We start from the raw sequence: 26,187 nt of genomic DNA on the forward strand, positions 1-26,187 counted from the left end.
CTCTCTCGTTGTCTGTCTTACATCTGTAGAAACAGATTTGTCAGAGACTATTAACCTACAATAAAAGATAAAGTTTCTGGTCGACACTATTTGTAGCTGTAGGAGCAAACCAGCTGATTGGTGTTGACAAATGCATTGGAAAAAAAAAACAATTCTGTTGCTTTGAGCTTCAAAGATGAACATAGGAGGGTGTGAGAAACTGCCTGATCTCTGCTGTAGGCTTATCACGAGTGGACCCTGACCTTTCAAACTAGGTTTCATGTTTATTTAAACTTGTTTCAAAGTTTCAAAGGCTATGAAGACGGCTGCTGACCGCTAGTGTCCCAGGATTTATGCACGTTTGTGTGGAGACCAAAGGACAGACAAAGAGATTCATTAGACTGTGTGTTAGATAAAATCATGGTCCAATAAACAGTTCTTTATTCAATAAAGTTTCAGCTTTGACTACTTGCAGTCCCTTTGATCATTTTCGTTCTGGTGATATCGAGCAGTACAATCAGTTTTTGATGCTTTACTGAACACACAGGAAGATTCTACACCAGGGGCAACTTTACGTTCTCTTTAAGTTGTGCCCAAGGACACTTTGACATGCAGCCAGGAAGAACCACCGTTGGATGGATCCACTTGGATGATTGCTCCACCACAGCCAGCCCCCAAAAGCAAGTATATTAATGGCAATACCTTAAGGACAGCACAAACATGGTTTCAAGAGCTCCTCAGTTTGCAAGTCAGTGGTTGAGACCTAGCAGGCAATAGATTTGTGTGTGCAGTCCCACCCATGAAACTGAACTCTCTGTTTTCCCAAGGTGATTTTTTTTGTCCTCACTCAAATCAGCCGCTATGATCACAAATCTGCAGCATTAATTTCAATGAATCCAATTGGCCTTGCTGAGATTTGACGAAATGAAGCGAAAAGCGTCCTGTCGGGACCCGGTTCTCAGTGACACACACACAATAGTGAACCTCAAACTAATGCACAGCAAACACTTAGCTGAAGGACATTTCTGCCATGATTTCCTGAAGACATGAACACAGACCTTTCCTCGTTCTGTTGGCAGGCTTCCCCACTGTGGGAATCTTGACCACTTCTCATATAGTTTGGACGATAATAAAACTAGTTTTGAATGGTCGTGATGGTCGTGGTCCTGCCCTCAGGCAGCAGGGCATTAAAGCATCACATGATTCTGTGGTGGAAATCACCAAATGGGCTCAGGAACACCTCCTAAAACCACTGTCACTGAGCACACTTTGTCTCTACATCCACAAAGGTACATGCAAGTTCAAAAAGCTCACTTAAAATGGACTGAGGTGATTTGGACAACTGTCCAGTGGTCAGCGAGACACATTTTGTGTCCTCTATGCGAAAGGGAAGACAGGACTTGTTATCTGCACACAGTTCAAAGGCCAACTATTAAAGCTGAATGACATACACAGGTTTTAGTGTAACATGCTGCCTTTCAGTTATTTCACACAATGTCCAACTATATTCTGCACGTATTCCAACTTCATGGTTCTACAGTAAAAGAGTTCAGATGCTGGACTCGCCTGCCTGCCCTCCAGATGTGTCACTGTGAAGCAAAAACCGCAATAATAGAGGCCAGAACTGTTAAGCTTGCTGTAACCCTACAGTTAGGTTCATAAATGTTGGAACAATGGTAAGTTTTGGGGTATTTGGCCTTTGTCCACAAGCACATTGAATTTGAAATGAGACACTCAAGATGTGAGCGAAGGCAGGACTTTCAGCTCTACTTCAAGTGTGGCATGAACCTTCAGGAATTTTCATATACACACCCCCACTTCCGCTGGCTCATTACCAACGGAACAAACAACCACGATCACAAACATAATTATTGCCTTTAATACTCGGATGAAAATCCTTTGTAGTCACTGCCTGAAGTCTGGAACCCATGGACATGATAAAATGATCAGTGTCCTCAGGCATTTAATGCAGCTGTCCTCAGTGGCTGTTTGGTTGTGACTCTTTCTACCTTCAGTCTTTGCAAAGCTGCCTTTTGGAGGTGAGATCATGTGACTGTGACTGGACCAGTGGAGAATATCTCATTAGTTTGCATTGAAAAGCTCTTGGGCAGCATTCCCTGTATGTTTTGGGTTAGTATCCACCTGCAATATGAAGCAGTGTCCTCTCGGTCTTGCAGCATTGCAGCTCGGTCTTGCATTTGGCTGAATCTGAGCAGAGTGGGCTACTGTACTCTTCAGAATTCATCCTGCTACAGTCATCAGCAGTGGACAGCAGTAACCCAGATCCATAGGCAGAATCGCTTCTATGTCCAGTCCCTTTGCGTTATGTGCTAACGCTTCGGCGATTGATGGTCGGCGCTTAAACTCGGATGCTTAAAAAACAAACAAACAAATTAGGAAATCATAATAATAACAATATTATATATCTCTCTCTCTATATATATAAAATATATATAAAATATAAAATATATATTTTTATAAAGTGTCACTGGGTGGTGGATGGTACAACGGGACCTTTCCACAGAAGACCAGGGTTTGACCCTAGTGTGTGCTGATGTCACTGTTTGTAGCATTTCGTTTTCGTGCATCTTAACCTCACCCTGACATTAATTTCTCTAACCCTAACACAGTTTTTGTGTGTATATAAAGTCGTTGGTGAGGCTCCTGGAGCATCCAACACTGACGACAAAGGGGACCAGTGGCTTCAACATGATATGTAACAAACATAAGGACGTGAAGATCGGTGCAATGTGACACCTTAAGAAGTGTCATTATCTAACACTGAGATGAGAACGTGTTGCAAATACCTCTGTCTCATGCTTCTCTTAAATGTGTTGCTGGCATCTAATTCAAAAGGAGCAAACGTTTGTTTACAATCAAAAACATGTTTCAAATGATTAGAAAATAAAGTCATTCACTTTGTATTTACATTTACATACACTGCGTCCGAACTTTTCTGGCAAAAAAAGGTTTGTAAATCTCCTTTCACCTAACTCAGAGCAAGACACTTAAAACTCTTCCTTTAAAGTTCAAAAACTCAAATGCTTCCTCTTTAACCAGCCTTGGCCTTGCTGAGATTTGACGAAATGAAGCGAAAAGCGTCCTGTCGGGACCCGGTTCTCAGTGACACACACACAATAGTGAACCTCAAACTAATGCACAGCAAACACTTAGCTGAAGGACATTTCTGCCATGATTTCCTGAAGACATGAACACAGACCTTTCCTCGTTCTGTTGGCAGGCTTCCCCACTGTGGGAATCTTGACCACTTCTCATATAGTTTGGACGATAATAAAACTATTAGTCTTTGACATGACAAGCTGGTATTAAAAAATAGCAGCACTTCTGTGTGGCTATCTTGAGAGAAGTTGCAGGACATTTTCTCATGGCACTTTCCACTGTGGGAGGCTGTGGAAGATACCCACCATCTGCACTTGCTTGAAAACCCCTCCTCTATAAAGAGGGAAGAAGAAATGTTGGATTGGCTTCATCCATCACATCCGAGTGTCATCTGACAAGAGGCTCACGAGAACGTGCACCACTGACTGTGTTGCGCATATGGAAGGCCCGGATAACACTTAATATAACTTCAGTGGAAGCTGATGGATTTGGCATGAGACAGTCTAATTGCAACATCATTCTCTTTGACGGCAGGGGGCTGATTTCCCCTTTCTGCACTACTACTGAAGAAAAGAGACAGAATTTGACAGAATTCGAAAAAGAAACGTTTTGTGCAACTAGAGAACCAGAGACAAAAAAAAAACCCAAATACGCCGTTTGTCAAACAAATGTGCTGCACGTTAATTACGACATAATTCTGAGGTTGAGCACAGTTTGCAGTATAATCCAAGCTGCACATCGCTGGTCTTTAATTGTAAAAGGCACCAGAAAAGCAGCCAACTCATAAACATGAGTCAAAATCGCCGGACACCGACGCACGCAGGGTGACGCGCGCAGCGTTTCTCTCTCTCTCTCTCTCTCTCTCACTCCCGCCGCAGTCGTGCGTCCTGCCGTTCTGTCTCTTCGCGTGGGACTCTGTGCCAGTTGCTTCCCTGTTGGACGCAGCGCACTCTGAGCGCACACCGGCTTTCCCCCACCCCCACCCCCCACCCCCACAACCCCTCCTTCTAGACGCCGTTATCCAAAGTTTTATTTACTAAAACGAAATCTTTTGGGAGATAAAAATGACTTGAGACATGTAGAAGAGTCACTAACTCTATTGAGGGCTGCGAGTGGGCGGCTGAACGCCAGCGCCGTGCGTAACACGAGGGGAAGCAGGTGGATGGAGACGCTGGTCGGATGCAGCTTTCCAACAGGGCAGCGCCGCGTCGCAGCGGCAGGACTTCAGATTTTCTGCTGGTGGACACTGTCACGACGGGCTTGATGTGAGGACCAAGTTTTCAATTAAAAAGTAAGTAGTGACACTGAAAGTAGACTGAGACGTTTTTGTAGGTGTTGACATTTCTCTTAAACAATTTCTTGCTTTCGCGCTCGTAACTAAATACTTAGATTTATTTCTATTTAAGTTGCACCTGAATTAAGTATCTCACGCTCGGTGCCCTGTGTTACCTTCAGATAGATGTGGGAAAGGTTTTTCTACTGCGAGCTAAATTATGGTGCAGCAGTAATTAAGTTATTTTGGCACAAATGGACAGAAACGCAGCTCAGACGCGGAGACGGGGGGGGGGGGGGTTAGTTATGACCTACCATTTGAAATAATTAAAGGTTAGATGTGTACTTCTTCATTTCAGAGAAGCAAACAAAAAAAAAAAAAGGAAACAGGTGCAAACCTATAGGAGAAACACGTGTAATGGTCCTGCTCACTTTTCATTAAGTTGTTTCCACTTTGCTGCGAATGAAACTGGACTTTTATCACATGCAGTCTGCAGGTTATTGTGAGGCTGCATCAAGGCAGACAACCGCTGATCGCCTGGCTAAAATAAGGCTTCCGACAACCTCCTCTGCAATCTGTGTCTTCCTCTGAATCTCTAATCAGAGTTCCCCTTTCCCCTTTTAATAGAGCATTAAATCCCCATTTACAGGCAATAATACAATTATCCTGCTATATAATTTAACTAGACACTCTTAGCAAAAAATGCTGAAACTCATACAGCAATTAGCCTTGTGCCTCCTGACAAGACACTGTAACAATCCTTTCAGCAGTATCTGTATTATTAGTGCACATTGCCTTTGCTCACACATTCAGCGAAACACACTCCCACTGTCTGCCTATAATGAGGTTCCACTCATAATGTTTATGAGGCCCATAGACATTTTTTTGATCTCACAATTTTGCACTTAAGTAATAATCCTTAGATGTTTTAGGAAATCTACACGATTTTTTTACATTTATCATATTCAATTCATACACCAACAATATAGACCAAAACGTTCTATTTAAATAGGAATAGGAGTTGGTATAGTTACGGTGGCGTAGTCTGCCATCCATGCTCTACTGTAACCACAGGTTCCCTCATTTGCACAGTTGTCTGAGTCTGGTATTATTGTAATAAGCCAATCTGAAAGTACATGAACGCCAATAGTTTTAGAGATACATTGGGTACGAGGTGCTAAAATGGGTTGACAAACCTAATTTATCTTTTAAAAAGTGCCTCATTACCTTGTGGTTGTCTCACTAATGGCTTGGCAGAATAAATATATGAACATTCTACATATCCCTTGATGCTCTGGTAAATTGTGAGGAACATTTTATAAAATAAATCATTCTCGATGTAGTTTCAAACGAGGAAAAGACGGAGTACATACAAACAGCAGTAGCGTGCACACACAGGCGCAGTATGTTAGGAGTATTTGTACAAAACCTTCTGTCTCATCGCTCATTAGCATAAAGTGGACTTTACAAAGTGGACCAACATGTGCTGACCTCATGTAATTCAGGTAAATTGTGAAAGCAAGAGCCCGGCTGATGTCACAACAGGGAAAGAGTGAGCGATTGTGCCACAGTGTCAGAGCTGTTTGTCCCCAAGATCAATTGAATAAACATTTGCCTTCAGCTGTGCCCTCGTCCGTCTCTCGCTCTGGCGTATTTGCATGTATTCATCTAGTGGGGGGAGGCATGCATACCCACAAACACCACACACCTGACCTGGGTTCAGCGTAGTGTTGGAGGATTTACAGATCACAGAGGTAAGAAAAGGACAGAAGACCAGATAAGACTCCGCAGAGATTCTGAACCCATGTTGGATGTGTCCATGTGAGAATGTAATGTAATATGAATCTGAAGTAGTAGTCGTGATGGGTTTTGTAGACACCCTCGCTGATGTATTCAGTGTGTGTGTGTGTGTGTGTGTGTGTGCAAATCCGTGTCATGACCTAATAGTGAGGGGAAAAACAGTTTTGGATAATATTGAGCAATGTCACAGCTCCAGGACTTTGGGTTTGCATCTCATCTATGACTCTTACAGTTTTTTTCCTCAAATAAAGGAGAAATGGCTAAAGGTTGTTTTTTTTAAAAAAAACTCTTCTTTTCCATGTGCAATCTGCCAAATGCTTGCTGCGTGGGGAATAAGTAGTATTGAGGATATTCAAAGAGAGGAAGAACTAAACATGCATACTAAATACTTGGAGGGAAGGTGTTATATATAATTCTACTCTGATTAAAAGCAGAAAAGCAGCCTTGCAACTGTTGCCATGGATCTTAGGGAAGTATTATTATATGTGCATGGAAATATTTTCTGTTTCTCAGCCAAACTCACGGATACTTCACCATGTTGTTTTTCTCTCCATAGATTCCTCTTGCTCTTTCAGTGTCTCCTAACAGCTGGGAATTGTTATTTGTGGTTCTTCATGCATTCAAATCCTCAGAAGACCCAAGCTACTAGACCCCTTTTCTTGTCTTAGAACATAACCCCTGAAGGACCTTTGCCCTCATTTCCATAGCAATTTCTTAAAATAACAGTAACCCAGAAGCCATTAACTATTACCTAAGACCCTTAACACCTGCGATCTCCAAACATCTCCACGCCTTATCCCTCACCTTCTTCAGATGATTGGAAGCACTTGAATCCTAAGTCATCATGGCCTTAGATCAGTGGCCCTTCCTTTTAACATCCCCTAACACCTCCATCCCTGAGACCTTCATGTATGACAGCTACATCCAAGGAAATGAGTCGGACCTGGGCTTGAACATCTCCAAAGCCAGGGAGCAAGAACACCAGGACAAGACGAGCTCTGTGGTCATCACCTGCATCTACTTCATAGTGTGTGCCGTGGGGCTCTGCGGAAACACGCTGGTCATCTACGTTATCCTGCGTTATGCTAAAATGAAGACAGTGACCAACATCTACATCTTGAACCTGGCGGTGGCAGATGTTCTGTGCATGATGAGCCTGCCGTTCATCGCCCTGCAGCTGGCACTAGTGCACTGGCCATTTGGAGAGGTGCTGTGCAGAATGATTATGAGTGTAGGTGGGTGTTGAAAAAAAATGGCTACTTGTGCACTTCAGAGTTTTACTTTACAATGAAGAACTTTTGAGTTGCTCGGTTATCCTCGAACCAAGTATGTCCTATGATTGCTATTGGAAGAAAACATGTAAAAATATACAAAACTTTACTTTTTTATGATGATGATAGTAAGACTTGAAAGATAAGTTCATTTCATAATTATCCACAATCATATATACAGTAGATTATAGAAATGCTTAAACCAATGAGCCACACTGAGTCCGTCAGCCTGCAGCCTGGATTAGCCTGTTTTTCTTTTTTTCTATTGTCAAAAAACTTCGAAAAACACCAGTTAGACACACTGCTCCACTAGATGGCATACTTCTTCATTCTGTGATCTGAACATTCGCCCAAGCCTGAAGTGCAGTTGATATAATCATTCACATGTTTTATAATGAAGAAATTTGTGAATTTATTTTTAATAATATTTGGACAACAACAGTTGTGGCACAGACGATAAGCAAATCCAGGCTGCTGGCTGATAGAGAATTAACGAGTGTTGAAGAGGTTCATTGTAGGCTCCAGTGTCTGCATAATGATTGTGGACAGTACCATTCTTTTAGAAAGTGAAGGAAATTCTTTAGGATGCAACTTAAAATACATTAATTTAAAATCTTGGGATAGAAGTTTGACATTTTGAGAAATACAAGAACAGTAATGCTGTTTTTTTTTTATATAAAGCTACAGACAGGAGGATGTTGGCTTATTGCATTGTAAACATATTTAAAGCTCACTAATTAACTAATTGTATTTATTTTTGTTTTGTTTGTCCAAAACCCAAAAATGTTAAAAAAGTTATTGTGGCTTTCATGGGGTTATAGCAAATTGTAACATCTTAACGTGGCCTGGCTAACAGTTTCCCGATTCCCAGTCTTAAACTAATGTTAGCAATCCATCTCTGTCTTATTTAATCCAACATAAATAAGTGTAGGAACTTATCAAATTTCAAAAGAAACTGAACAAACTATTTGAAAAAGCTACCATGTCACTTTAAGTCTGCTTTTTGTTTAATCACCATATTATCAGTATTAGTGATTAGTAATTATTAATGAATTAATATGACCTCAACTTACCGTCTTTACTTTCTCGACTCCTCCGCCTCCTTTCTCCTCTCCCAGACTCTCTTAATCAGTTTACCAGCATCTTCTGTTTGATGGTGATGAGCATCGATCGATACCTAGCAGTGGTCCACCCAATTAAGTCCACAAAATGGCGGAAGCCCCGTGTCGCCAAGCTGATTAATCTGACAGTCTGGGGTATGTCGCTGTTAGTGATCCTACCAACTATGATCTTCAGTGGCTTAGACAAGGTCCCTGTTTGTGGTATCATGTGGCCAGAGCCCCAGGACTTCTATTGCAGAGCCTTCATTTTCTACACCTTCTTCATCGGATTCTTCCTGCCTCTGACAGTCATATGTCTGTGCTACCTGCTCATTATAGTCAAGGTAAAAGTTTACCACTCCATGTGTACTATGTGTACTATCTGAACAATGACAATGAGTCTATTGTATTTTTTATAATTTTGTACGAAACCCCAACCTTTGCCAAGAATGTTTAAGTATTTTAGCCACTCGAGTCATGTTTCATAGTTCAATTTAAAATGTCACCATCCATAAGGGTGACTGTGTTCAACACTGGTGATGACTGAATGACAAGTTACTCCTTTAATATGTGTCTGTGTCCCACAGGTGATACAGTGTCCTTGTGTGCTTGAGAGGTTTAAAACTGTGGACATTTCTTCCCTTTGCCAGGTGAAGTCGTCCGGCCTAAGAGTGGGTTCGACCAAACGCAAGCGATCAGAGCGTAAAGTGACCCGGATGGTGTCCATCGTTGTGGCAGTGTTCGTCCTCTGCTGGCTGCCTTTCTACATTTTTAACGTCACGTCTGTTACCAGCATCATCAACCCCACCTCTGCTGTAAAGAGCACCTTCGACTTTGTGGTAGTGCTCGGCTATGCCAACAGCTGTGCCAACCCCATCCTGTACGCGTTCCTTTCGGACAACTTCAAGAAGAGCTTTCAGAATGTTCTCTGCCTGAAAAAGGTGGCAGGCCTGGATGAGGTAGAGCGCAGCGACAGCAGGGCAGACAGGAGCAGGATGGTTAATGATGCTGTAATCATCAATGCCAACTTGGAGACTCACAGCGCTGCCCTGCTTAATGGGGAACTGCAGACCAGTATCTGAGGGTAAAGGAGTCACATCCAGAGAGGCCAGAAAGATGGAACGGAAGTGCTTGGGGCTTCCAGACTGATGGGCTGCCAGAGCACTGGTTTGTGACCTTTGCTCAAAGATGTGGGGGCAGAAGGATGATGTAATAGCTGTTGCTCATGGACATTAACATATGAACAAAGTCCAGAGAAAAATCAACAATATCTTCAAGGTTTTCAGAGGCTGTGGAAAGTACCCTGACTCCAGCTCAAAACTCTTACTATTAGGGTTAATGAGGTCACTTGAGGCAGAGTATAAATATATCTGACTTAGATGAGCTTTGATAATCTAAAGGCTTCTAAGGGGTTGTTAGACTTACAGAGAGGACCAGAAAGAAGCCACAGGGTTGGAGATTGGACTGATACAAACCACTGGAGAAATACTGGAGAGTATCAATATGCTCCTTAATGGAGCTTTCCAGAGTTAAGGTTTAGGGCTGAGCTGTCTGAATGGTGAAGTACTGCGGAAGAAGTTGACCAAATAGTTCATTGGGAAACAGCCAGCACTCAAGTTAGAAACCACAACAGAGAGACGGTTACTTACACTGTCATGTTTTATTCATACTGGCTGATTAGTCCGGTCTTAAATTATCACCTGGGATTCGAAATGGCGAACCCCCCACAAACACGTCTGATTTACTCACGAACCAAGTTTCCTGTCCACATGGCAACCTGGCATTGCTTCTCCCATAGAGATGTCAATCTGTCAATTGATCTCCAATTTAACATCCTGGATTATTGATCGAGTGGAAGGCTGGGAAAACATCTCCGGAGCTGCCCTTGTTCCCCATACAACAGTTTCACTTTGTATAAATGACTTCCACAGTAAAAGTGCATTGCTGTAAAACGCATCAAGGACAACTCTTAAATCTTCTTTGTCATAGACCATAATATGTACTTTAATACTGTTCCATTGTATACTGGTTTTAACAACAGTCACCTGTGCCCATTTATACTTGTACGATGTTTCAAGAAAATGTTATCCTGAAATCATGACGACATGTGAGCACGGCCCTAAGTATCACATTCGGTCCAGCCAGCATGTGCGTGCAAAAATGCCTACATTTCACAGAAGGCAGGAAAATGTGTCACTTGGTAAAAGGGGGAGTGGGAGATGAGATAGCGAGAGAAAGAAAAGTAAAGCTTGTGGACCTACTGTATCTACTGGGTACACAACCCAATTGATACAAAGCTTAAGAGACTGCACTCAGAGGAATAGATGCAAGTGAGAGGAAGAGATCAAGGTGAGTTTGTGGGTGTGGGAGCGTCGAGAAAGAGATACACTGAGACATCTGAATAATTGTTTTATTCCCAATACAACACGTTCAGATGTTCAGTCTTCTGTCTCTTTTTTAAGGTTGTCAGCAACTAAACGTATTTGTGAACAGTATTTCCCTGTTGGCACATTTGTAAGTTTGACAGATTTCAAAATGAATGATCCATAATCAATGTCTAGATTAACTTGGCAAATACCTTTGGGATGTCGACAACGAAGTCAATGGGCAGATTAGGGCACAGATGTGCTGCTGGGTTATGTTTTGTACATCTTAAATATACCAACCGATACTCCTTTACAATGAGGTTTGCAATAACCTTACTAATCAAAAACTTATTTAAGAAGTAATCTAATGCTTTTCTTAATTTTATTCAGACAATGGACTCAACCACAAGTTTAGCTAATAATGTATAACATTAACAACAGTCTTAATATTGTGCTTTAACGCAGACATTTTTGTGATTGCTGCTGCCATGATGCCTAATTCTATGACAGCTTTTTTAAAAAAAATTGTGTTTCAGTGTTTTTATGATGTTTCTAAATTGCAAGGACGTGCAGACTTGACGGGGCTTCAGTTCACTTAATTGTTCGTGATATCAACAATTTCTGTAAGGACGGTTTAAGACACAAAGTCCTTAAGAAATTAGCTTAAACTGGGCAACTATAACTGTATTTTGTGGAGTATTTGTAAGTATTGCTGTCCATGTCTTGAAGTATCCCCCTGCTTCTTGTTGAAAAACTCCTCCAGATTACATACACTGGAGGTGTTTTTCAGGTCTGATGATGCCATCTGGTTGCTTTGGTTTAGAGTTTGTGGTGCAACCACAAATAATGTTCAAGAATTCAGCAGTAAGCAAAGGCAAGTTCAGTATTCATTTATATACATCTGCACACCAAAGTAGAACCATAGGGAACAAGTTGACAATCTGGGAAGTTGCTCCTTTAATCAAATGACCAAACCATACAAAAATGTACAGTCGGACTCGGCAACAACTTGGAATAATGGGAAGATGAAAACTTTGCTAAAATGAAAATTCGTCTTTGGTTTGACAGTAGTTTGAGTTAAATAATAACCTTCCTTTGTGCATTAAAAGACAGACTGGGACCCGGCTGATCCTAAAAGTGACAAACTAACACCTGTGGACTTAATATTACTGTTCAGATTCATCCACAGGTGAGCCTCGTTAGTACATTCCCACCGGAAGCCACGGTTTGCAGAAATGTTAGTCTCCATACTTATAAAAAAAAATAGCTTAGAAAATCACTAGTAAAGTCAGAACATTTGTGTTCACAGTCACTAACATTGCTGTCTATAGGGCAAATACATGTTAGCAGGCCAACACACTAAACAAAGATAGAGAACAGTATCTACAGTAAATATCTCCATGGTGTTATGCTGATGCTGAGCCTGAGTACAGTGGGCTGTGACTTTAAATGATCAGACGCTGCCGTGTTCCGCTCATAATGACAGAGATACACTTGTAGAACTTGACTGATTCCATACAGGGACTCAAACAAAAGACTTTTATTTTCACTTTTTTTTTTTTTGCAATAACCTGTAAAGCTTCTACGTACGGTGACAGAATTAGCTCACATCCATAGTGTTATAATGTTTTTCCAGCAGGGACCTCGTACACTAAGTGCTGCGGGGTCACATCAACGCCAGTGTCAGAGGCCATCAATCAATGCAATCACAAGAGATATGGAAGCAGACAGGGCTTGTCCAGAAAGGCTACTACAGAAAATAACAATGTGTGGACACACACACACACACACACACACACAGATGGTGGTTTCCTAGTTGGTAGTGGGCCAACAGTTTTATGTGTGTGATAACCACCACCCCCAGAAATGTTTGGACTTAAGTGTAATCATGTAAACTGATTGATCCTGTAAAATGCAAAATCTTTTGTATGAGTTCATTTTTCTGTATTTGTGGATATTCTGTCAAGCTTGTGTGTGTGTGTGTGTGTGTGTGTGTGTGTGTGTGTGTGTCACACAGTGAGAAACTCTCACTCATGCTCATGCAGTCTCACCCATTACAGTTGAGGTATTTAGCACTGTCAAGTGCAAGAACTATCGTCTCTCATGATCTACCGTTAATTACTTTTGCTCTCTCTCTCGCTGTCTCTCTGCCTCTCTATCTATTCCTGTCTCCCTCTCTGTCTTTCATTTGCGTGCACAGGTGGCGAAGAATAATAGCAGCTAACACGCATTTTACGCCCACCCAAACTGAAAAGACCTAAAATGAACTGAACCACGCTACAAAAAAAAAAAAAAAAAAAAAAAAAAAAAAGACACAGTATGACCATCATTGCTGCTGGCAATTTGGACGTACTTAATGTACTTAATGGACCATCTTGATGTTTAATAAATGTTGATGAGGCTGTTTGTGCCAAAAACCAGTGTAAATGTAGCACCATAACGACGGCCGAGGCAATGAGACGGTGCCTGCACTTGCTGTTTTTTGTTTTTTGGTTTTTTTTGGACATTATGTGACATCGAGATCTGAATATTTCCCTGAAACTACGAAAAAAAGTAAAAAAAAAACAAAACAAAAAAAACAACAACAGCTCTTGTTGTGCTCTTTTGAGTGGACATGGGGCCAATGTATAAAGGGCAATTGTCCATGTGTGTGGCGGATTCCTTCCACTGTATAGTGTACAGATTGGAGGCAGAAGCAGGGGAAGGGTAAAACCTCTGCATTCATGCACTCTCTCTTTTTTCCAAATACAAGTTCATTTGTGAAGGGCTAGAACGTGCACTCGTAAAGATGCACCGTTCACTAATAACTTCGTATTTTTTTTGGTATGCTCTGCTTGTTCTTGCATGGGGAGGGTTGCATATCCCATCTTATGTTTCACCTCACTTACCAAAACCAGTATTGCCCATGTGCTGGGTGTCACTGTTTTGCTTGATATACCCTCTGAAAAAGTTTTACTTTAGGCTCTATTGCAGTTCGTTAACATATTTAGCAACAACACGTAACAGCTGTGTTGCTTTTGAAGTTTATGATCAGCAGCAATTCTGACACATTCTTTAGGTTGAAGTAACTTACGTGCTTGTTTCTGACAATGTACAGTCATGGATTTGTATGTGATATGTGCCTTGAAATTTAATCGGAAAATAATATGTGTCATGACATCAACGTATAGCAAAACAACATTGTGAACTGTTTCTCCTAAACACCAACCAAAGGCCTTTGTACTGTACAGACATGTTGGCAACCATAACCTAACAGAGATCATTTTTAGGACTATTTCCCCAGCTTCCATAGCTTATGTTCGTGTGGTACTATGTCCGAAGCAGATGTTTATTTGTGACTCTTTATTGTTGGATAAAATATAATGTGATCATTGATTGTAATGGCCAGGCCGCTGTTCTCGTCTCTGCAATTAAAAAGCAGGCCAGTTTCTGCTCCCATGGTCAAAGCTGTGTATTTTGTGTCAGGGGTTGTGCGGTGTTTGTGTGTGTGGACTCACTTAGCTAAATACATTGAAATTCCTCTGTGCATTTCCAATGAGAGATCAACAGCCACATACTTCCGACAAGATAGTCAACGTTTAGCCGCCGTCGGAGGTTATAAACTTTGCACGGAAGATGGTCTATATGGAATGTTTCTGGGTCATATCATGCCCCTTACCCTAACCACTCCACCCTATTGCCTAAACCCAACCATCTTTGTGTTGTCCATCTTTTATCAACATTCCTGCAACCAGGTCCTCCTGTGTCCTCTAGTAGAACACTCTGTGGTGGATTAGACACATTTCTAAGTATCGGTGATCCCTGGCACACAATGTTACATACAGCAAAACAGAATATTCCATACAGATAATGCACAATGTTGGAGTCCTTGAAAACAAAGGAGCTGTCAGATTTACACTCTACAAGTTACTGTAATAAGAAACAACTCAGACAAATGTTTAGCATTATTCACACTGCAAATAAGTGTTGTTTTTTGCAAATAAAAACTACACACAAAATATTCTCAAATGTCTATTCCCCAACCTCAGGCCTTTGTAACCAGGTACATTTTGGTTTGAAAGTGATAGTGTTTGAGATGCCTATGTAACAGTTCACATTCTGGATAGGTCTCCAGTCTATGTCAGGGACAACACATAGAGACAAACACAGACAGACAACCATTCACACTCACAGTCCCACCTACGGACAAACCTGCAACGTACAACCAGCCCTAACCATTCCAGGCTGCCCCAGCATAGCAGCTACATGCTGTCAGAACGAAAAAGCATATAACAGAGACTGATATTTTCCACCAGATGTAGCCATTTGTCAGCTGCGCCAATAATTATCCCCGCCTCCTTTTGTCCAGACCGAAATATCACAACGTTGTTTTCGCACAGTATAATGTGTAATAATTTAAAGACACTTACATTTCAAGCCATCATCGACTTCAAGCTGAGCATTGTGTTTAGTGCCAATAAGCAAAAATGATCAAACTATAATATCCCAACAAAAGTTGGCAACCATAGTGACCATAACCTGTAAAACATGAGCAAGTTAACACGCTCACGGTAGCGTTTTGCTTATACACTTTTTGTGTTTAAATTCCAAATTAAACTTATGTCCAAACATTTAGGAAGCTTCTGCTGCATGTGCTGTAATATTTTATCTTAGATATACAGCAGCGTTCTACAATCATTGACCAATCAACATTGATATTGGCATTTAAATTGTTGGTGACACAGCTTCAAAACATACCTTTGGCATTTCTGTACTTCACATTTAAATCCAACAGTATCAATATGTCTGCAGTGTATTTATAGTGAGCCTGGCTGGTTTATCCAGGACCAGGCTAGAGTCAGAATGACCACTAATACTTTCCTTCTAGATGAGATGCAATTAATCATGAGTGCTTACAAGTCACCTGTGTACAGACACATATGTGATTTATTTCCAACTGTAGCTAAATCTTCAAATGCATTAATGTTAATATGATGGGGGATGTGTGACATTAGATTTCAATTATCAAATGATTAAACTGTTGTAGATTTTTTTTTAGACATCCCCTGCAGGAGCAGGTAAGGCTCAAATTTAATACCTTCTACACACAAGAGAGCCTGTTGGCAACAACATTCCCTCACATCACCTCCCATTTCTCTCCAGCCTGAGTCGCCTCCGTATGACTCACAGCTCTGAAAGCTGTGCCAATCTGCACTGCTGAGGATTCAGTTCCACTGTGATAACAAGTAATGTCTTCTCTAATGAATGTCGTGCCTGGGGGTGTTTTATTGTGGTGGTGAGGGGAGATGGGGGGGGGGGGGGGGGGGGGTTTAATGCATGCAGTAAAAGGCAAATCTTCCTGTCCACCACTAGACAGCTAAACACAGAAGAGTCAGGTTTGAGTGGAAGAAATATCTGCTAATGCAGCTTTGGTTCCCCGCGTGAGTTCAACAATAGATTTATTGTAACCGGTAAGTGCTGTGCTAATGATCTGGTAGTGTGTGATCAAGCTTCTCTATGTCTGACCTTTTCGATAACCACACAGAAAAATGACCAGTCAAAGAACTTGTGGTGAGTCATTTGAAATGTTCTGTAGCAGAATATCGACCTGACGTAGAACAAAGTTAAGGCAAGCAGGCTAAACTGAAGGTGCTTCTTGCAACACAGCTCGAATTGAGGTATTTTTATGGAAATGCATAGAAACTGTTTCAGAAGGTAAATGAAAGTTTTAGATGAAATCCCGCCAAACCAAGAAGTCTACAGTCAAACTATTTACTTGAGGATTTTATAAAATATTTACAAAAAGTAATGAAAATTTTATGTAATTATTAACTCTCTTCATTTAACCTCCAGCAGCAGCAAAATAAATTCGGATAAAGATTTATATGGCTGCACAAAGCACTGAACAGTGGGGAGAAGGATTTGGCCAGGATTTGGCATTTACGTCACATATAAGACAAATCTCTAGAACAGCCTTCTTCCACCTACGGAACATTGCTAAAATTAGAAGCATCCTGTCTCAAAGTGATGCCGAAAAACTGGTCCATGCATTTGTTACTTCTAGGTTGGACTACTGTAATTCCCTACTTCTGGGGTGTCCTAATAACTCCCTAAAAAGCCTTCAATTAATCCAAAATGCTGCAGCAAGAGTGCTGACTGGATTAGGAAAGAGAGATCATATTTCACCTTCACTAGCTTCTCTTCATTGGCTTCCCATAAAATCTAGAATAGAGTTCAAAACCCTCCTCCTTACATACAAAGCTCTTAATGGTCAAGCTCCATCATATTTAAAAGATCTCATAGTTCTGTATCGCCCGATTAGACCACTTCGATCCCAAAATACAGGCCTACTTGTGGTTCCCAGAGTTTGCAAAAGTAGAATGGGAGGCAGAGCCTTTAGCTATCAAGCTCCTCTCCTGTGGAACCAGCTTCCAATCCAAATTCGGGGAGCAGACACCCTCTCTACTTTTAAGACTAGGCTTAAAACCTTCCTTTTTGATAAAGCTTATAGTTAAACTGCTCACTCAACCTGAACTAGCTTTTCTCTATACATTTACTTGTCACCACTGTATACCATTAATTCTATATCCTACAACCTGTACGATGCTTTGTTGTTGCTTTTTTGTTGTTTTGTTGTTGCTTTTTTGTTGTTTTGTTGTTGCTTTTCTTGTTGTTTTGTTGTTGCTTTTTGTTGTTGTTTTTCGTTGCTCTTTTCTTTTCTTTCTCCACTTTCCACTCACCCCAACCGGTCAAGGCAGATGGCCACCCACCCTGAGCCTGGTTCTGCTGGAGGTTTCTCCCATTAAAGGGAGTTTTTCCTCTCCACTGTTGCCTAGGGCTTGCTCAAAGGGGATTTGTTGGGTTGCTTCTACATACTTGTGTAGTCTGGACTTTATTCTGTAAAGTGCCTTGAGATGACTTTGTTGTAAATTGGCGCTATATAAATAAAGTTGAATTGAATTGAATTGAATTTAAATCATGTCTTCTGTGGATTTCAATTCTGTTTTTCTTTTTGGGTGGGCTTTACATAGCTGCACGCTTACAGCAAACAGAGCCGTGAGAGTAAATGAAAAAAGGACATTTTTGCGCGGCCGAGAATCAAAACAATCACCTAAAAGACAATAAAATGCTTCATAGACGTGTGGAGTGTGAGTTAGTGCCTTGGATATATGCAGGTTTATGTCGCCCTCTACAGCTCACACTGAGCTAAGTCAAGGAAAAGTACCACATAACATCGCTCTGAGCATGTTGAGTGACAGCAAGTGAGCACTAAGTAGGACCTGCTCTGTATTTTATGATCCATATTCCGTGTAGCTAATGGATGGACCATGAATCCTGATCTATGTGTATCTTTCTCACACTATTATTTCCTAAATTACTGTTCTGTTCAGATAGAGCTCAGTTGATTTGCCACTTGAGCAGATTTCACTTCTATTGTGTGGAATAAACTGTTAGTAGTTTTATCATAGTTCATGTAACTAAATAAATACATGTTTAAATGTATGCTAAATTAACATGAAGGTACTTCAGCTAAGACCCCCTACGTGGTCTTAAGATTCATCATGCGCTTTTCAACTACGACAAACACTTAAACAAACAAGCAAATAACCTGAAGGCATCTGCCTCGTTTATTACATGGATGATTGCAGAGATGGGTAATAATTCTCTATCAATTTGTCACCACAACTCACATTTGACTCATCACACGAGACACTGCAGTGTGAAATCATTGACCTTCCTCATTCCCTAATTTGTGAATTTGGATCATTTTTTTAGCAAACTCCTATGGTGGAACTGTTGTAGGAAAACATTAACGATACTACAGGTAGTGATGTGAGGACAGTCTCGTGGTTCTACTGCTGTGTCGCGATCTGCTGATTTGGCTTTGTGTGCAACTAATTAGACCAAAAGGACAATTGCAAGTTTAAAAAAAAAAAAAAAAAAACACACACTCTTGACCAACTAAGCAGCCAATCATTTCAGTGTGACAGACGACGTCTTTCCATTTCACTGCCTCCACCTGCTCACATTAAAGACAGTGTGGGTTTTCCACTTTACCATAATGAACCAAGTTCTCCTCCTCCTCCAAGCAAAAGCACATGTGAGATGCTAAGCTGGTGTTGGTGAAAGTGAATAAGGAAATGCACCATGGTTTGTTTGATCTCCCCTCTGATCTCCCCTCATGGGTGGAAACACTTGATCTATTCGAAATTTCAGGGAAGGTCTTGACTCCGCACAGCATGTGGCCTCTTATTCAGTATAAACATACACTTGCCAGTGCTCTTTATATCTCATGCCAGATCTCTTTTAATCCGCTCCAAATCCTGTACGTGTTGCTTGCTTCATCCCAGCACCCTTATCTCTTACCTTCCCCAAAACACCCTCCACAATTAAGTGCAGCATTAGTGATGATAAATGTATGTTTCTATGAGGTAAATAATACATTTAAGGGTGAACTTTGGGAATGTAACATCTATCAAGAATACTTAAGATGAGGCTGAAAATGAGGGTTGATCCTGCTCTGCTCATTGACAGCTGGCTGTCTCCACCTGCTGGTCTAAATAATTGTGTGGTCTACTAGAGTCTGCTCTGAAGAATTTAATCACAGCAAAACTTCTCATAACCTTTACTTTGTTTAGGTTATAACATAACAATAAGAAGAAAAGTATCCGGCCTGATTTATAACAAGTGGCCTTCAAGTTGCTTAAAAGAAGATCAAATTCCCGTCACGTATGACTATTCACCTCTTCTGATGCGCAGGTACGTCAATCAATGAGGAAAACTGAAAAATGTATCTCTTGAACTCACTCAACATTTTGCATAAATTGCCAACTGACTGATTTGAAGTCACGATTTGGTCATTTTTCGTTCTTCTGTTTTTTCTCATGTGAGCTTCCTTTTTCAGAATTTGACTAACCATCTGCAGCAAGTCTATTCTGGGTGTTCAGGTTTCTGAAGGTGGTTGTTTGGTTAGAGGTGTGATCAAGCCAACACAAATACCTTCTTTACCCACTTCTGGATTCACATGTGGATCACATGTCATCTACAACTGTACAACTGCCATGTACAAATACTGTACTTTTTAATCATCCGTAGCCACTAGCTATACTAAATTATGTATAAAAGCCGTACAGACATTGAAACGATACCTCATTCCTCTTGAGAAGTGATAAAATAAAAACCAATTGTTTCATCTATACCTGCAGGCCTTTGCTTTTTCTACAAAGACATTCTAAAATGGCCTGGAGAGACATGTTGACACATCTAGCAACGATTATATAAATTTCTGGATCACAGTGATATTTCAAACATAGTGTTTAAGGGATAGTAGTCAGTCTGCTCTTTGGTTTCTTCTGTGCAACACGCTGAACACACACTTTGTTTTGTGAGGAGATCAGAAAGAAAATTATAGACAATCACCTCAAAGGTAAAGACTTTCTTTGTCTTTTGTTTATTTGACAAAGGTTGCAAATGTTAGTTTGCGAGTTCAGCAAACCCGGTTGGATATAGCAGCAGGAATGTGTGAAAACTAAACTGGATCATTCTAAAGTGGCCTTCTATGAGCCTTGTTTCGAATCAGAATCCAAAACCTCCTGAAAAGAGCTCAAACATGCAGTCTGGAGAAGGTGTCCTTCAAACACCAGACAGCTGCAGCAGTTTGGTCGTGAATAGAGGCCCCCCCCCCAAAAAACAGAAAACGCTTATTTGCCGTAATTGTCTCTGCAACAAAATATTGGGTTAAGGGTTCCATCATTTATGTCTATGCCAATTTAATTTGTTTTAGCATCAAAAATGTTCGGTTAAATCAAAAAGGTCTGATTTATATTACATATGGATAATAATTAGAATTTCCGAAGATTTTAGTCAGTTTCAATTATTTCGGTAAAAAATGTGGAAGGGTGCCAATAATAACTATTAGTTAAATTACTCTGATAGATCCAACATTACCAGCTGCAACATTAATGTGATGAACATGTGAATGCATCAAAAGGACTATTAATCCTAATTTAATACTAATCCAATATCATATACTCTAAAAATAAGACATTCAGGCGTTTAATGCTTTCAGTGTGATATTTTAAAGACAGATAATGCAAAGCAGGAGTTTTGTAAGAGTATTTATTGACTGTGTTACCACTAATTTGGTTTGAGTAAAAGATCTGAGCACCTCTTTCATCACAGTTCCTCTAATGGGACTTTTGGATGAGACGAGCACTAATGCATAACATAACATACTTGTTTTCACTTTAGAGACTTAAATTTTTTAATTACAGTAATTTCATTTCCCCCCATCAATTTTCCACACTATAGACCATAATAGTTTTTTGCGCATATATACATATTTAAACCTTATTCTGTAATTTTTGGCGCTTAGTACTTAGTAGCTTGGAGTTCTGAAACGCCTTTTTTATTATGTTGAAGTTCGTATTATTAGTAGTATCTTTCATAACTTTGAGTGCATCATATTATCACAGAAAATGAGAATATCACATAAAAAAAGGCACCAGATTGAAATGGGTTGTGTGTTAGACTGACAATTTAGTACCTACAGTTCTCATTACAGTATATATTACATTTTTATATGTTTTAATCTAACTGCCCAACTTGCTTTATTGCTTTATTTAACTTTAATCTATGTTTGAACAGGTTAAGTCAGGTAACATCTGATGATTAAACTTTTGGTTTCACTGCGACTCGAGTTGGAGCCAAGTCATCCTTTTATCTGGACTTCCTCAAATTCAACTTCTTGGTTTTTTTTCTTGACTTTTTGGTCTCAAACTAAGTTGCACTAAGATGATTTACATACAGATGTATCCAAAGTGGTGGAAATCCCACTTACTGCAAACTTGCTAAAGCAGATGGTTCTGAATTTTAATGCTAAAGAAAAAAAACATAAAAAATTCGAGCAATTACAAGTATGTTTACAAAGCACAAAGAAGTTGAAATGTCATGTGAAATGTGAATGAAGAGAATGCAATTATTTGCAATTTTGAAAAAACTAACAACTAATAAGGTTACGTGGCAACAATTCAGTATTATGATTGGATAGAAGGTTTTAGAATTATAGGACAAAGGTTCATCACTGTGAAAAAAAACGTATGTTTAACACCTGGACAGAAACATTCTTAACCTAAAATTGCACAATCATGTCTTCATCTATGGTTCATATTATCACTCAAACATTCAGAGATTCTGGATAAATGTCATGCACATACAGGAAAAGGCAGAAAATATTAAATATATGGCAATATTGAATGACATTACATCACAAACAGACATGCTTCTGTAGTGGAAGTGGCTACATGAGCTCAGGAACACCTGAAAACTACTGTCAGTAAACAGAGTTAGTCTCTGCCTCCACAAATGCAAATCTAAACTAACATGCAAAGAAACAACCATGTAGCACAAGATCCAGAAACTGGCCCGTCTGCCAGATCTGTCGCACACTGAAGACATTTCAAGGCCACTAACTGACGAAATGCTTTAGGGGAAAAACACGTTTTAAATGCTTTCAAATTCAAAGCAGTTCCTAAAAACAAGAGTTGTTAACGAGGTGGTGCAACCCAATGGTAAACATGTCTCTGTCCAGGGTTTCAAATCATTTTCAAGTTATTGCCTTGTGTCTGTTACATTTCACACAGTGTTCCAACTTTTCCAAGAGACCAACAGTCTTCTTTTCTGGAGGAAGCCATTAAGGGATTGTGTTCTTGTCTGTGCACTAATGACTGATCACAATTCAGAAAGTGCTTCCTACAACTGCAGTACAAGTAAAGCAGGACATGGTCCTTCATTAATGTCCTTACCTCAGTGACTATTAGTCTCTTTTTAAATACTCCGGCATGTTTACCAGTACAGCTGCACCTGTTGTTCTCAGGGGGCACTGGACCTTCATCCTGCTGCTTTCAGCTACTTGGTTTAAGTGTTACAAAGCAGAACTAAATTAGTAAGTTGTAAAACAAAACTAACACCTTTGAATGACTTGTTGCCAGTTCATTTCCGATACCTTCTAACAGCTGCACGCCAAAGCCTGAAAAACCCTGACTGAAACCTAAACCTTTGTCTTCTCAATGCTTTCTATTTTTTTCTTTCTGTCTTTGGACCAAACTTTTCGGTCCAAAACTCTTTCTGAATTGTTTTGATTTAGTATAATTCTCCCTCTTTTTGAACTTTTAGTTTACCTTTCTCTGTACTTTACTCAAAGAATTCTTTACATAAATGCGTCCTTAATAATTGCGGGGGGTATTAGTTTGGGCAGACGATGTGCAAGACTTTTTATATGGCTTTAGAAGTAGCTGCCACTTTGTTAAGCTGCCAGCCACCAGCAGCCATTTCCACTGATTAAAGAATAAAGCTGAACATGGTTTTAAAGTTAAAAAACTGACATACTTGACATATTTTAGGGGTCCAGGCTATGTTTAAAAATAATACAATCAATTTACTCTGAGTCTAATTCTATGCTGCACATGACTAGAAAGATCCTGGTTCACAGGAGAAGTGAAGCAGAGGCGAAACCCTGAAATCACATTGTGAACTCAGTGGAGAGTAAAACACGTTGTCAAATGGAATTGTCGAATGGTTTCACACTGATGTTGAGAAAGTGAGTTTGGACACACCTTCTGAAGGGCGAAACTGCCTTGACACCCTTGGTTTTGAGTTAGTGGCTTTAAACGGTGAGGCACCCTGGTGGCTCTGTGTGCAGTCCGACTGTTTAATGCAAAGACTTAAGTGCTTCTCATCCGTTTTCAGAATTAGTCATTTGGTTTCCCAAACATAGATATTTTTTTCTAGCAGTTATCAACTGTATTTTGAAGGCTTTTTAACTTTTTTAAATAGAACTTCCTCCACTCTTACTAAAACAAATTCCGATGAAGGCGAGTGTTTAGGTACCGCTTCACTTCTACACTCTACTGTACAGTAAATTTAATTAGAATTTTTCCCCAACCCATTCAGACAAAGGGAAAACTCATTTAAAAACCTGAAATCTATTTACAGGAGTATTCAGAACTTTAACTCTTGGTCTTGCTGAAAGGTTAAACATCATCCCAGTCTCAGGTCAAGCGCAAGGACATCTCTGTATATGGCTGCAATCATCGTTCCCTCTGTCCCTTCTTTTGAAAAGCACCCCATTGCATGATGTACCCACCACCGTGCTTCACTGTATGGACATAGCCAGCACCTCAGACGAAGGGTTTAGAATCTTTGTTCTTATGCTCTTGAGTCATTTAAACGATTGATAAACTCCAAACAGGCTCATTTTCCTTTTTCTTATTTCGTTAGTTCGCAGTCACCACAGTGGATAATTGTTCTGCACGTTTATTTACGCCGGATGACTTTCCTGACAAAACCCTCCCCCAAATTGTTTTTTTTCCCGGACTTGAGACCTGCACTACATGGCTGGGGATGGGCGGTTTGGGGTTCAGCGTCTTTCCCAGGGACAGTTTGACCTGTAGATTGGGAGAGCCAGGCACGAGCCTCCGACCCCATGGTCGGCGGGTGTCTACTCTACCAACTGAGCCCCTTAGCATCTCACTGTCACCACTCCACCATCAAGGTCCGGTTATCAGAGTATTACTGAGATGTTAGTATTTACTTCTGTTAGCTTCTCCCAACTTAGAAGAGAACTTGTAAAAATCTGTGAGAGTGACCATTGGGTGCTTGATCACCTCCTTGAACAACGCCCTTCCTGATATCGGTGTTGCCAACCTAGCGACTTTGACGCTACATTTAGTGAGTATTCTGACCCCTCTAGCGACAAATCTTGCGACTTTTTCTGGTGCTACTGTAGACTTTCAAAGACTCTGACGTGAAAGCACGTACAGCTCTCAGTCTTCTCAAAGAACAGCGGGTGCTGCCCCTCCCACATCCCAAAGCACTCACAGATGGCCCAGTCCTCGTGCAGCAGCCCCTCCCAGTCAAAGCAGAAGATGTTCAACCGTCTGCCACATGTAGACTGCAAATGAAATGAATCACGCATACCAGTAAGAGAATACAATACAAGGAAATGCATACAGACACACTAAATGCAAAATTGCGTACAAAAATATTTTTTGTGATGTTTTATTGCAAAATGTGAGTTGTGGACACCAACATTTTGTAAAGGTTCAAAAAACAGCTCATCAGTTTGTTCGGGTTGAAATAAGCCACAAGAATAAATGCTATAAAACATGAGTAGCTCTCAGCTACTTTGTAAAAGTAGCTCTCAGGGGAAAAAAGGGCAGAGAACCCTGCCTTATACTCATGTTCTAATCTGTTCCTTTCCACAAAAGCTATTGTGGATCTTAGGATAAGGCCTTTTCATCAAACTGCCAAGGTGGTTGGGAAGGTGCCATGTCAGAATTCAGATTTGTCTTTTCAAATCAAATAGTGAAACTTTTTAAAGTAGTTCAACATTACTTTAAGGTGAAGCTTTTTATTAAACTGATACAGATACAGATGTTTAGTACCATATGTATTAACCACAGCAAGTTTGTCTAATTGCTTTGAAAGTGCTAAAACAAAAGCGGTCTGTATGTCATGTTAACCTTTCAGCACCTTTCTCACATAACTTAATTTAGTAAGTTAGTATAGTAAGTTAGCAGCTGTACCAGTGAACCAAATCAGATGGTGCTGGAAAACATGCTGTAGAAATTCATTAATGAATTGTTCACTCAGTTCAATAGCATCAGTAGCAAGTGTGTTGCAAATTATCTCTGTTAACAGTCTGCAATTATTTGCAATTAAAATTTTAAATCAATCCAGCAGCAAGTCAAGCAGACTACGCAAGAAGACCCTAATAATAATAATAATAATAATAATAATAATAATAATAATAATTCATTATATCTATAAAGCAGTTTATGCTTCAAATTGCTACAAAACAGATTAAAAGCAAGAATAAAACAGAAACACATGTTGAGCATAAAAACATATAAAACATAAAACATATAAAAAAGGTAATGATCACTTTAAAATGCTTTTCTGAACAGAATAGTCTTTGACAGTTTTTTGAAACAGTCCACAGTCTGTGCTGCCCTCAGGTTCTCGGGAAGAGCCTTCCAGAGCCGTGGAGCAGCTGCTGAGAAAGCTCGATCCCCCCATTGTGTGGAGTTTGGTTCTGGAGGGGTAGAGACGACACGTAGGACCCTGGCAGTAGTAGAAACGTCTATTTAAATTGTAAATTAATCATAGCGTCTAATGATCACAGCTAAGACTGTCTGACAGGCCAATGGCCTATGATTCACGTAGGGGGATGCTCCTCACACACGGTGGGGAAGTCCCAGCCTATGCAGTGAGCTCATACTCAAATTAGCTTCCATGTT

General features: G+C 40.3%; 1 protein-coding gene and 1 long non-coding RNA gene across 4 annotated transcripts; one reads left to right on the forward strand and one right to left on the reverse strand.

The window, feature by feature from the left end:
* Window positions 1–397: 397 nt before the first annotated feature.
* Window positions 398–5,787, reverse strand: LOC137105553 (uncharacterized). 2 transcript variants are annotated; one of them, XR_010911834.1, is made up of 3 exons: window positions 5,600–5,787; window positions 5,407–5,498; window positions 398–2,823 (listed from the first exon to the last, which is right to left on the reverse strand). It is a non-coding gene; the product is annotated as an uncharacterized lncRNA (long non-coding RNA). The 2 variants fall into 2 exon arrangements; XR_010911833.1 differs by having other exon boundaries at window positions 398–2,351; window positions 5,600–5,773.
* Window positions 3,069–14,355, forward strand: LOC137105551 (somatostatin receptor type 2-like). Of its 2 annotated transcripts, none has more exons than XM_067487927.1 (4): window positions 3,069–4,390; window positions 6,729–7,407; window positions 8,562–8,887; window positions 9,194–14,355. In XM_067487927.1, the coding sequence occupies exons 2-4, from the start codon at window positions 7,017–7,019 to the stop codon at window positions 9,623–9,625; spliced, it is 1,149 nt and encodes a 382-aa protein (XP_067344028.1). In that variant the 5' UTR covers window positions 3,069–4,390; window positions 6,729–7,016; the 3' UTR covers window positions 9,626–14,355. The 2 variants fall into 2 exon arrangements, with proteins under 2 accessions (XP_067344028.1, XP_067344029.1); XM_067487928.1 differs by lacking the exon at window positions 3,069–4,390 and adding an exon at window positions 5,817–6,126.
* Window positions 14,356–26,187: the final 11,832 nt, after the last annotated feature.

Source organism: Channa argus, chromosome 20 (assembly GCF_033026475.1).
Source record: "Channa argus isolate prfri chromosome 20, Channa argus male v1.0, whole genome shotgun sequence".
Lineage (NCBI taxonomy): Eukaryota > Metazoa > Chordata > Actinopteri > Anabantiformes > Channidae > Channa > Channa argus.

What these genes read in the sequence shown, in the direction of transcription:
- LOC137105551 (XM_067487927.1), top strand. Translation starts at nt 7,017, where the DNA reads ATGGCCTTAGATCAGTGGCCCTTCCTTTTAACATCCCCTAACACCTCC. An exon ending in CAGAATGATTATGAGTGTAG is followed by an intron (nt 7,408 to 8,561) that starts GTGGGTGTTGAA and finishes CTCCTCTCCCAG; the next exon opens with ACTCTCTTAATCAGTTTACC. An exon ending in ACCTGCTCATTATAGTCAAG is followed by an intron (nt 8,888 to 9,193) that starts GTAAAAGTTTAC and finishes TCCCTTTGCCAG; the next exon opens with GTGAAGTCGTCCGGCCTAAG.